This window comes from Phascolarctos cinereus, unplaced genomic scaffold, assembly GCF_003287225.1.
Source record: "Phascolarctos cinereus isolate Bilbo 61053 unplaced genomic scaffold, phaCin_HiC Scaffold_8;HRSCAF=390, whole genome shotgun sequence".
NCBI lineage: Eukaryota > Metazoa > Chordata > Mammalia > Diprotodontia > Phascolarctidae > Phascolarctos > Phascolarctos cinereus.
In genome coordinates, this window is record NW_027556291.1 from 868645 (window position 1) to 880212 (window position 11568).

Below are 11568 nucleotides of genomic sequence, written 5' to 3' on the forward strand. Positions count from 1 at the left end.
TTGTTTACCTGTCCATTCGCCCTGCACATCAGCTTCAGGAAAAAGTGACTCTTCTCTTGAAGCAATCAGGGCAGTGACCAGATAAGATTTGAGCTGGAGAACCTCCACTGATCTGCCTAAAGGGAGGCCTAAGGGTGGCACCCCCTCTCTTCTGAAGGGCTTAGGGGAGGGCACCCAGGGAGGAGGATGCCCAGGGAGCAGGGCACCCAGGGAGGAGGGCACCCAGGGAGCAGGGCTTTGGATTCTCAAAGTGACCAGCTGCCTTTTTGGTCCTGGAAGGGGGTCTTTTAAGAAGGGTTCAAGCTTTAGGGAGGATAATTTTCCAGTGCCTCTTGTTCTGTTAGTTTGAGTTGGGAGAAGTGAATTTTTTAAAATTAATTTATTTTTAGTTTTCAACATTCACTTCCATAAACTTTTGAGTTTTAAATTTTCTCCCCCTCCCTTCCTCCCCACCTCCCTCCCCAAAACAGCATGTAATTTGATATAGGCTCTACATATACATTCCTATTAAACATATTTTCACATTAGTCATGTTGTAAAGAAGAATGAGAACCAATAGGAGGAACCACAAGAAAGAAGAAACAAAATAGAAGTGAAAAAAAAAAAGCAAATAGTCTGCTTCGATCTGCATTCAGACTCCATAGTTCTTTCTCTGGATGTGGACAGCATTTTCCATCATGAGACTTTTGGAGATGTCTTAGATCCTTGCGTTGCCGAGAAGGGTTAAGTCTATCAACGTTACTCATCGCACAACATGGCTGTTACCGTGTACAACGTTCTTCTGTTTCTGCTCACTTACCTTGTCCTTGTGAAATTTGCCTTGTTCCAGATTCCTAATGCTACTTCAAAATGTCTCATAGGATAGAATTTCAATTGAAATGAAAGAAAGATTAATTTTTCACAATTTCGGGTAGGCTTGTGCACGAGCTGCAGAATTTACTGCCAATCAACTTTTCCTTGAGACAGGCCAGGCTGCTGTGGGTCAAGTGTTTTGTCTCCTTTTGAGGCCTAAAGCAAAAGGAGCTGCTGGGATTCTCCTGGGCCACGCCCCACTCCCCACCCCGAGGGCGGCCGAGTGGAGAGAAGGCTCGAGAGCAATAAGGGGGGGCTGCCTACTGGCCCTAGGAGGCTTTTTCTAGGTCCCTGAAGAGTAGAGGAAGAATCCTCAGCTTTCTGGGGTCGATGGCACTCAGCTGAGCAGGATTCCCCATCACACCGTCCCGGAGGGCAGTCAGCCTCTGCTTAAAGCTCTCCAGTGCCATGGGATGGGGGGCAAGTCTTTCTTGACCTCAACTCTCTACACAGGCTTCCTTGCTCCCTTCCCCTGTTGCTCCTAATTCTGGCCTCTTGGGTCAAACGGGACAAGATCAATCTAGAGTGGAGCTTTCTCGGTGTTGTCCCCCACCTATCAAAGTGCCTACTATGTGCCAGGCGTTGCGCTAAGTGTTGAGAATACAAAGAAATGACTAAGAGGGAGAAGTCAGAGAAATCTGGTAAGGAACCAACGAAAAAGCCAGAACGGGAGCGCACGCGCGCCCCCCCACCCCCCACAAGGAACGCGCCTGCTAAAGAAAAGGCAAGCCGGGGAAAGCTGGCGAGGAGCCGACCAGGCAGTGCCAACGGCTGCCCCGCACCCTCTCCCGAGCTGAGGAGGGCCAGAAGGGGCGCCCCCGAGTTCTGCGCTTTCAGCCACAGCAGCGCAACCCCGCCAGTCCCAGCAGCTGGGCCCTCGCCCACGCTGGGCCGCGGAGCCGAGCAGGCCAGCCTCTAGCGGCGCCGCCGGAAAGGGGCGTTCCCTGGGCGGTTTTACCGCGCGCCGTTGGCCAGGAGCCACTCGCCGTGCTCCTCTGAGCCAATAGGAGGCCACCGTCGGCAGAAGGGGCGGACCCAGACTGTTTGTTCCCAGACGGCGGAGGCAGGGCCGGATCAAAGGAAGGGGCGACTTCAAGGGCGGCCAATGAGCGCTCGAGGACCGTCGCAGCAGCCATTGGGAGAGCGCAGGTTCCCGCCTCAGCCAATCAGTGCTCGGCGGCGGCCCCTCCGACTTTCGGCGCTCTGACAGTGGCCCTTTCGAAGTGATGGCGGCTCAGGGTGGTACCGAAGGGGTAGCGGCTGCGGCAGTAGCCGCGGGCGAGTAAGCAGACTGGGGGTGCTTGGGGCCGGGGTGGAGGTGACGGGGGAGGGGGGGAGATAACCAAGGGCCGGGGATCGAAGTGGGGGGGGGAACGACGACTAAGGGCCGGGGTGGAGGTGGCGGGGGGGGGGGGCGGGGATAACCAAGGGCCGGGGATCGAAGGGGGGGGGGTGGGAACGACGACTAAGGGCCGGGAATGGAAGTGTGCCTCTGCACTGGGGCTCATTTCCTCTTCCAGCCTAGCCCTGCTTCCCTCCAAGTTCTTTTCTGCTCTCCCCTCTCCACCCCCCCCCACCCCCCTCAGGGCTCTGGCTTCAGCCTCAGCTGCCTTAGCAGCCCCCAGCGTTCAGGAGGATGTTTCACCTGCTCTACTGGCAGAGTTCTTGAAGGTGAGCGCTCCGAGATCCTCCCCCATCCTCCCATACCTAGAGAGTGCTTTGGAACGTGCAGCTAAAGAGTTGCCCCTTCTCCCCCATGACGGTGAAGCCCATTGACATCCAGAGCTCAAAGAGAAATGTTCCCCACCCTTTGAGACCCTGACTTTAGGGGCAGCCCTCCTCTACTCATGTGTAGCTTCTATCAGAGGTGAGGGTGCTTTGAAATGCGTTCCTGAACCCTCCCCTCTAGGACTCGAGGAAGAAGGAGAAGTTGCTGTGGGGCCAGCTGCAGGTGGTAGATGCCCTTCAGGGATTCCTGGAGCACATGGACATGACTGTGAACACTGAAGAAGAAATTCGTGAGAGCTCTAGAACCCCTTGTAGGGGTGGGTGCTGCCTGGAGGGAGGAGCAGGGTGAGGCTGGCAGCAGGGAGAACTGAACTCCATTTCCCTCTTCCCTGGTCCAGGGGCAGAAGCCAGTGCAGTCCAAAAGCTCTGGAAGGATCTGAAGGCTGAGCACCAGAAACAGGTGGAAGCCATTGAGGCTGCCTTGCCGCAGGCCCTAGAGCAACTGGAGGCCAGCCAGAGGAAGCAGGCTTTATTGGGGAGTGCTCTGAGACAGGCCCAGGCCAAAAGGCAGGCTTTAGAGGAGCGGAAGAACATGGCCCAGGCCCGGCAGAAGCGAGAGCAGGTGAGGGCAGCGGAGGAAGGGAGAAAGCCAGGGCAACAACAGCATGGCAGCAGTCTCACTTCTGTCCTCATAGGAAAAGCGAAGGCAGCGGTTAGTGGCCGGAGCCCAAGGCCAGAGTGAGCGCCTGGAGAACGCCAAGAAAAACAGGGAGCGGGCACTGACGCTCCAGTATGAAGAAGAAGAGAATGCCCACAGGTAGGGATCTGCCTCTTGGGGCCCAAAGGGAGAGGTGGGAAAGAGGAAAGTGACCGGGGGCCAGAGGAAGGCAGGGCGCTGAGTATCGGCCTCTATTCCCACAGGCTTGGCGCCTTCCTAGGACTTCTGGAGATGCTGCATGGTGCTGGGGGGATGGAGGAAATGGAAACCTCTCTGGAACACCTGCAGCAAGCTCTCTGCAGTAACACCTCCCCACCCCCACAAAGGCATGCCCAATAAAGGTCTCAGCTCTGTTTTTTTCTTTCCCAAGATTAATGAGGGGGTGGGGACTGCCCTCTGCAGAGACCGACCCCCCCCCCCCCATGCTCTCTGCTCAGACCACCAGGAAGATTGGGACCTGACTCCATTAGACCACTCAGAACAAAGAATTCTGCCAGTAATCACCAAGAGATCTCAGTCCTCCCCGAAGGCCCCCTGGCTTCAAGCCTTCCCATCCCATGTGAACTTCCCCTTTTTCCTGTCCTCCCCCAGCTCACACCCAGTAGCTACACTCAGAAGAACAGCCCAATGTCAAGCCTGTTGTTGCCTTGAAGACAACATTGTTCAAAGCACTCCCCACCTACTGGGAGCCAGCCTTCTTCCTCCAGCTACTTGGTAGCACTGCCCTCCTCACTGGGGGCCGCCAGGGTGGAGGTTGCCTTGAAGCTTCGTTTGCGCTTTTGAACATTTTGCTCAGGATGGAAGATGATGGTGTACACCTTGGGCACATAGAGCATCCCCAGGGACACCGAGGCACTGAGACTCATGGACACAGTCAGTGTTGTAGTCTGGATATATATCTGATCCAAAGGAAAAGGGTGTTGGCCTGGTCCAGACCTCTTCCCAATGCTGTCCCTGGCATTGGGCCCCCCCCCCATGGGCAAAGCACAAGAGATGCCTCTCCTGGGGAGGGCTTGGCCAAAAGGATAGATGGCATTTTGGGGGTTGGAAAGGATGGCCAGGTTAAAGGCCCGCAGGCAAGAAAAGGTCGATTATGGCAGGGTGGAGGAGAAGGAAAAGGATGAATGAATAAAACCCCCAAGTGAACACATGATAAAATGAATGGTAACATGTATGAACAGGTTAACGATGACATGAACTTAATTGGTGAACATTCAAATGCAGAAGTGACTGAATTCTAGATTCTTCACTAGGCTGCCAAGTAGGCAGGAGGTGGGGCCTTACCTTCTCGGCAGACTGGGCCGTGCCAAAGAAGATGGGGACAAAGGCGAGCCACACGATACAGGTTGTGTACATGGTGAAGCCAATGGGCTTTGCCTCATTGAATGTCTCCGGAACCCCACGAGCTTTGATGGCGTAGACAGTGCAGGTCACCATGAGCACCAGGCTGTAGCCAAGGCAGCCAATCAGGGAGAGATCTGACATGTCACACTTGAGGACACCCCGGGCTTGTTCCGGGTCTGGCGTCCGCTGTTCTTCATAGTCAATGACACTGTGTGGTGGCTGGAAACCCAACCAGGCTACTACACCTATGACCTAAAAAGACATGAAAAATCAGCTTTACAGGAAAGCCAGTTTAGAGAATCTGTCACATTTTCCACTTTAAAAAGAACACAAGGCTGGTGACCTACTTTACAGGAAGAGATTCTTGACTTTCTAGTGCCTTAATCGTTTTTTAAAGGAGACCCTTCTTGGGAACAGAATTTACCAGAATGGGGTCTTTGTCTTGCCGAAACAGCCCCCCCCCCATTCCTATGGACTCCGGCCTTGCCACAATAGTGCAGGGACTTGCTTGAGAGGGTGTCGAAAACAAACCTGCACAGAAGTCAGGCTGAAGGTGATGAGGAGCTGTGAGGTGGGGCTGATGAAGGGGGGGGGGGTGACAGACCTCTTGCCACGCTCAAAGATGCGGTAGATGCGATTGGTCTTGGTGAGCAGGGCAGAGTAGCTCAAGGCAGTGCCTAGCCCGAGAAGGAGGCGGCGGGCAGCGCAGATGGTAGGGCCTGGCTCAGCCACCATGAGGAAGGTGATGGCATAGATAAGGAAGATGCCCGTGAGGAGGATGTAGCTGAGCTCGCGGCCTGAGGCCCGGACAATGGGGGTATTGTGGTGCCTTATGAAGGTGACCAGCACGGAGGCAGTAGCTACAATGCCTGCCACAGCCAGCAGGAGGGGCAAGATAGCCCAGGGAGAGGCCCAGTCAAGGCGGATGACGGGCGTGGGCCGGCAGCCAGTGTGATTCAGCGTGGGCCTGGCTCCTAGTGGGCAGGCCTCGCAGGTAAACTCGTCCACCTGATAGCGGTAGCCATCACAAGGTTCACAGTGCCAACAGCAGGGGACGCCTTTCACCATCTTCTTTCGCTCCCCAGGCCCACATGGGAGACTGCACAGGGAAGTTGGTGGCAGCAAGGGGCTGCCTAACCACTCCAATTCTTCTACCTGAGGGCAGAGGCTACAGGGAATCATCTCAAACACACCCTCTTCACCTTTGGGGGGGCCTCATGGACCCCCTCCTAGGATCATCTTTTTAAATAATTAAAGGAAATGCTAAATTAGAGTTAGAGATGAGTGAAAATCAAGATGGCACGTTTTTCCCATCCAAGTGCTTGGACCCCGCTGAAGTCTATTCATGGAGCCCAGCTTGATCTCAAGTCTCGAGTTGCATTGCTGCATCTTCTCAGTCCCCTTCCTTCTTGACCCTCACTGGCTTTCCCTTCCCACTCCCCACCCCCACCCCGCTCCTGCTGGTCATCCACAAGGAAGAAGTCACCATGGGTTCTGATAGTAAGGAAAGTCCCGAAGGTCCACAAAGGTGCCAAACCTGCCGTGGCAGGGGTGTCCCCCACGGCTGCCTCGGAATCTGACCACGAGTACTCTGAAGTCCTGTGCCCTGCCCGCCCTTGCCTGCTCTCTCAGCTACAAGCCCCACTCACTCACATTGAGCTTCAAGGACTCAGTCCACTGGCCCACAGCACGGTAGCCTCCACTACCATTTGTCACTTGGTACTGGAAGATGTCATAGCGCCCAGGAGCATCGCCATTCTCATTGAACATCACAGGGGTCCCAGCACTGCCTGGAGTTGGAGGAGCTCCCCTGAAACCACATCTGCCTGCCCTGTCTTCCTACTGCCCCTGTCTGAGCCTGCCCAAATCATGAGTCCAAAGAGAGACTCCATCTCTGACGCCCGTCTAGACTAGGAAAACAGTTCAAGGCCTACGTGGGTGGGTCATCACAGGGTTCTTAGAAGAATCAAATGAGCTAACACATGGAAAGGCCTCTGCAGATCTTTTTTACAAGCTCTTTATAAACACAATTAGAGACAACTAAGTGGTCCACTGGATAGAGTCCTGGACCTGGAATAAGAAAGATCCAAATTGGAATCTGACTTCAGACACTTAACAAGCTGTGTGACCCTGGCCAAGTCATTTCACCTCTGCCTCAGTTTCCTCAGCTGTCAAATGGAGATCAGAATGCTGGGAGGCTCCATTGAGATTATATTTGCATAGCGTTTTGCAAACTGTAAAGAGCCATATAAATGTATCCCTGTTAAGTCCTGCCTTTTTGATGGGGAGTTTTCTGTGTGTACATTATTTAAACAAAGTAAATCATTGGAAAAGCCATGCATCACAGGCCTACCTGATGCCAGCATTCCCCTTACTCTCGCACAGACTCAGTTGAATAGAGCAGAAACTTCTTAAAAGTCAGTTCGGCCAACATAGAGGCTTACTGTGCTAAGGCTTCCTGAGGGGAAGGCCCAGCTCTGCTAGAAGGACCCCTGAGAGTGTGAAGTCTCTAATGTCAGACCTTCAAGAGCACATTTTATTAAAGAGGAAACTGAGGCCGAGAACAGAAAAGGCCTTGCTCTAGTTCCCAAACCGATGACTTTCCGAGCCAGGACTTGGACCCAAGTCTCCTAATGACTGGCTCCATGCTCCTTTCCCAGAAGGTGCCAGGTTTGTGAGGCTTCTAATAATAGCAAATGGTCGGCCATTCTTGGTGACCTGGGCCAGTCTGCACCCCCTGGGGCTCTGGCCCCAGCTTACCATTGAAGTGCACTGCTCGGATGTAGCGCAGGAGCACACGGCCGTCGGTGGGGCTCATGGCGGGACAAAGGCCAGCGTGGCCAGGACACAGAGCCTGGTGCATGCTGTGGAGGGCGTGGGCGATGGCGTAGACGGCGTCAATCACGAACTGCACCTTGCCCTCCTGCTTGTAGGCTGAGTCTCGGCCGATTCTCTCTTCGCCTGTGCCCAGGGGAGGCAAGGCTTTGTGGCCAGTCTCCCTGGCCCAGCCCCGCGCCTCTGTGCCCGCCCCTCTCTTCCCCGCCCCCTGACCTGTGCACTTCCGGGCGGCAGCATCGTCAGGTTGGGCTCCAAAGCTCGCTGGCAGCCTGCAGTTAAAATTGTCCTCCCAGAACTCGGCAAACCAGACGTTACGCCTGTTGTTCTCCAAGGAGCGGGTGGTGAAGTACCGGTCAAACCCTGGTTGGCAGAGGGAAAGATGGTGAAGGAGTGAAAGGAGTGAAGAGGGCATGCCCGGGGGGGGGGGAGAGGGGCGAGGGCCTTTGGGCACTGGCAGGCTTCGAGGTCAGGTTGAGTCACTGCCTTCCCCGATCTTAGCAGGGAGAGAGACATGGAAACAAACGAAGGGGATGTGAAACCTCATGGCTGGGGACACTCTCTGATGCAGACCGAGCTAGTACTGAGAATGGGTGAAGTGAGGGAAGGGGCCACGTCACGCTGTCCTTTATTTCCTTCACAGGCTCACTCGAGGGTTACCTTTACACGTCACCTTACACATTTCAAGGCTAATGACTGAAGAAGCTGCCAAATGAAGGCACCTTCTGATCCCTGGTAGCCGCCTTTACCATCCTCGCCTTCAAGGAGCCCTCTCGTTTTCCCCGTACCACCCCCGTGTTCACATCAAACACGCCCTCTTTTTCAGAATCCTCTTTTACATTTGAGTGTCCAAAGAAGCTACTCACCATCAATGGAAGCCCGCTTGGGAAGAATAGTGATGGCGCCCACTGCCACGTCCTCAACATTCAGAATGGGGGAGGTCTTAGCCCCCCAACTGTCTGAGCCAACCCACAGGAAGTGGCCTGTCAGGTTGGCCTGTTGGGCAGCTTCCAGGACCCGCCTAGGGAGATGGGGGCCAAAAGAACGATGAGGCTTGGGGAGGGGGGGGAAGGGGAGTCAGCTGGATCACCCTCCACCCTCCCGTACAAGTACTTCACCCCAAGCAGACAGAGCTGAATGGCAGCAACAGGGTAAATAATAACTCCTGTGTGTCTGTGGGTCCTTGAGTCCTTGTGGACCAGTGGTAAGAAAGAAAATGGTTTCTCAGGAGAAGCAGCCTTCGGTTCTCTTCAACAGACACTGTACTGCCTTTCTGGGTCTGGCCTCTCCATTATTCTTGAACCAAGGGTCCCTCCCTATTATAGCAGCCCCATCTCCTTACTTGATGTCATCCTCAATTGCAAAGATGATGATGCCCCGGGCATTAGGTGTCTCCATGAGCCTTTTGATGACCTTGTCAAATTCTCCAGGCTTTGGTTCCCGGGGGATTTTGATCGACTGAGCAATGCAGACGCCTCCTGGGGCCCACCCCAAACAAGAGATGTGGCCCATTTCCCTTCACAGCCCTCACCACCCCCTAGCCCATATGCTGCTTTCAGCTGTCTGAGCTCCTGCATCCATTAGTTTCCCAAGGAGAAGCAGACTGAGACCTTAGCTCAGTTGTAGCCTGGACTGGGGAGAGAACCCTCAATCTCATGAGTAAGGAAGGGTGGGGGGTGGTCTCCTGAGCCTCAGGAAGTGCCCTGGCAGAAAACTGGGTCCAGCCACTGGCCCTCAGTGGTCCTGTAGCTGATAAGGTCTATCTAGTCTATGGGAGGGATGGGGAGGATCCTCTGGGAACTAGAAAACTGCCTGGGGGCAGCAAGCATTGTTTTGTTGGGGTTTTTTTGTTTGTGTTTGTTTTGCCATTGTTCATTTTTCTTTGTGGTGCAGTGGCAAAAGCCAGTTAAAGGATGTGGCTTCAAATCATCCCTCTACAGGGTGTCCTTGAGACAGTTGCTTCACCTCTCTGGGCTGCCTAAGTTTTATCCTCTGTCAAATGGGGGGCTGGGTGGGAAGGTCTTGGCCTAGCTGACCTCTCTGGTGGCCTCAGTTTCCCAGGCAGATTCTCCCTCCCCCTTGCTCCTCTGCTGTGCTCACCAGCTTCTCGGGAGATCTGCACAAAGGCCTCAACCCCGCTCTCCCCATAGTTGCCCTCAGAAGCCAGAGTGGACACATAGTTCCAGCCCAGAGCCCGCACAACATCGACCATGGCTTGAGCTTGGTAGGAATCTGGTGGGACCACCCGGGAGAAGAAGTCATAGCGGGCATTGTCGCTGAGCTCGGGGGCTGTGGATGCATAGCTGATCTGAGGGATCTGGGGAGAAGAGCTCGGTCTCCGTCAATGGGTTGGGAGTGATCCCCTCCCCTCGTCCAACACACCACACACACACACATTCTCTCTCTCTCTCTCTCTCTCCAACCCTCCCTCCGCTCCCACCCCTGATCACACACAGCAAAGAGTCGAAGCACGTTGGCCACCATGATGGAAACGGAGCTGGCCGAGGCGCCCACGACCGCCGCCACGCGCTGCTCGGGCAGGGCCCCAATAGGCTGGCCACCCCCTGGGCAGCGGGCCCCAGAGGCTGGCCGCAGCAGCGCCTGCACGAAGGTGAGGGCCTGCTCCAAGGCGTGGGTGTCTCGGGAGCACGTGTCCAGCAGACGAGCGCCTAGGCGCACCCCAGGCAACAGGCTCGGGTCGGCATTGATGCGGTCCAGGGCATAGAGCATGGCCTCCAAACGGTGCACACCCTGCTCCTTCTTCACCGGCCCGCAGGCGGCTCCTGCTGCTCCCCGCGCGTGCACCGGGAACAGGCCGCCGAGCGTCACGTCCCCCGGGAGCCTCACTGCTTCCCCAACAGCGTGCTGCGCCCCGATGCAGGCCAAGGGTCCCAGCAGCAAGAGCAGCAGCGGCGGCGGCGGCCGCAGCCAGCGAGAGCCACAGCAGCCGCAGGATCCTGAGGAAGGGGACAGCGAGATCCGGGATGCAGAACCCAACCCTGAGCCGCCAGACAGTTGCCAGCCTGACTTCCCCAGGGTCGCTAGCTCACTCTATTGCCAGCTGGCCCTTCCTCTGGTCGTCCTCCCTCTTTCCCTCCTCCTTTCCTGAAGCCCTTTGCATTCGGAACCCATCTGGCCAGCTCACTGGGTGACCTTGGAAATACCTCGTGCCTTCTTTGGGCCTCACTTCACCCTGTGAAACGGGTGTGAGAATCTCTCCCTGGGCCACCCCTCCCCAGCTTGTTTTTAACATTGCTTGCCCATTCCCCCACCCTCCGCTTTTATCCTTTCTTTCTCTCCATGACAATCCCCTCCCGCCCAGTCCTTACCTGCCTGGAAATTCCTGCTGCCTTCCAAGGGAATCCTTTTCCAGCTGATGCTTCCACACCTGGCTTCCCTAAGCCCTGCGGGGTTCATTTCTGCCCCCCCTCCCCCCCTTCACTGCTTACAAATCCAACCAGTTATGTCTTTCAAGGCTCTAGCTTTTCCTACACCTTGTCCTCCTCTTCCTGGACAGCTCTGCCAGACTATTCCAATCTCTGAAGCCTGGAACTCCTCAGATCCCTGTCCTTTGAGCTCCCCCACAAGAGACTGAGCTGCCTATTCAGAGGAGCCCAGGCATCCTCTGGCCAGCTGGATGGGGAGGGAGTGGGGAGGGTTCTTCCCTGGCCCCAGGCCTGAGTGCCAGATGTTGAGGAATAGAAGGCGATGGGTTTAGGGTTAAACCCAGCAAATCCCCAGAGACACAGCCCCCCAAACACACTGCTCATTTTGTAGGCAGGGAGACTGGAAACTAGAGTAGAACGAATCTTGCCCCCTCCCCTCATCCAAGTCTTTGGGCACTGGATCTCTAAGCCTTTTCCCTTCTATTTCCTCAGCCATGGCCAAGTTCCAGTGGAGAAACAGTCTCTCACAGACATCTTGGACTCCTAACTTTGCCGTGCCTTCAGATGAGTCCCTCCTTGGGCCCTCAGTTTCTCCCTTTAACAAATAAGTGACAGTGAGCTAGAGGATCTCCAAGCCTTCTCTTAGCTTAAGGACTTTTTCTAATTAAAAACTACAGTCATTCAACTACAAAGACCATTCTGGCC

General features: G+C 55.2%; 2 protein-coding genes across 4 annotated transcripts; one reads left to right on the top strand and one right to left on the bottom strand.

Moving 5' to 3' along the window:
• Positions 1 to 2025: 2025 nt before the first annotated feature.
• ZWINT (ZW10 interacting kinetochore protein) lies at positions 2026 to 4460 on the top strand. 3 transcript variants are annotated; one of them, XM_020976557.2, is made up of 7 exons: positions 2026 to 2134; positions 2439 to 2523; positions 2762 to 2897; positions 2979 to 3202; positions 3276 to 3397; positions 3502 to 3639; positions 3890 to 4460. In XM_020976557.2, the coding sequence occupies exons 1-6, from the start codon at positions 2079 to 2081 to the stop codon at positions 3635 to 3637; spliced, it is 759 nt and encodes a 252-aa protein (XP_020832216.1). In that variant the 5' UTR covers positions 2026 to 2078; the 3' UTR covers positions 3638 to 3639; positions 3890 to 4460. The 3 variants fall into 3 exon arrangements, with proteins under 3 accessions (XP_020832216.1, XP_078003895.1, XP_078003896.1); XM_078147769.1 differs by having other exon boundaries at positions 2762 to 2891; positions 3736 to 4460; XM_078147770.1 differs by having other exon boundaries at positions 2762 to 2870; positions 3736 to 4460.
• Positions 4006 to 10321, bottom strand: GRM6 (glutamate metabotropic receptor 6). The gene is made up of 10 exons (XM_020976499.2): positions 9932 to 10321; positions 9578 to 9794; positions 8820 to 8955; positions 8344 to 8498; positions 7694 to 7840; positions 7403 to 7603; positions 6296 to 6432; positions 5174 to 5797; positions 4583 to 4894; positions 4006 to 4197 (listed from the first exon to the last, which is right to left on the bottom strand). The coding sequence occupies exons 1-10, from the start codon at positions 10205 to 10207 to the stop codon at positions 4006 to 4008; spliced, it is 2397 nt and encodes a 798-aa protein (XP_020832158.2). The 5' UTR covers positions 10208 to 10321.
• Between the last annotated feature and the right edge of the window lie 1247 nt (positions 10322 to 11568).

Excerpts from the sequence above, each read along its gene's own strand:
- GRM6 (XM_020976499.2), bottom strand. The coding sequence starts at position 10,207 with ATGCTCTATGCCCTGGACCGCATCAATGCCGACCCGAGCCTGTTGCCT. Across the intron at positions 9,795-9,931 it reads ACGTGCTTCGACTCTTTGCT|ATCCCTCAGATCAGCTATGC; the intron begins GTGTGTGATCAG and ends TCTTCTCCCCAG. Across the intron at positions 8,956-9,577 it reads GCAGATCTCCCGAGAAGCTG|GAGGCGTCTGCATTGCTCAG; the intron begins GTGAGCACAGCA and ends GGTGGGCCCCAG.
- ZWINT (XM_020976557.2), top strand. The coding sequence starts at position 2,079 with ATGGCGGCTCAGGGTGGTACCGAAGGGGTAGCGGCTGCGGCAGTAGCC. Across the intron at positions 2,135-2,438 it reads GCGGCAGTAGCCGCGGGCGA|GGCTCTGGCTTCAGCCTCAG; the intron begins GTAAGCAGACTG and ends CACCCCCCTCAG. Across the intron at positions 3,203-3,275 it reads CCCGGCAGAAGCGAGAGCAG|GAAAAGCGAAGGCAGCGGTT; the intron begins GTGAGGGCAGCG and ends CTGTCCTCATAG.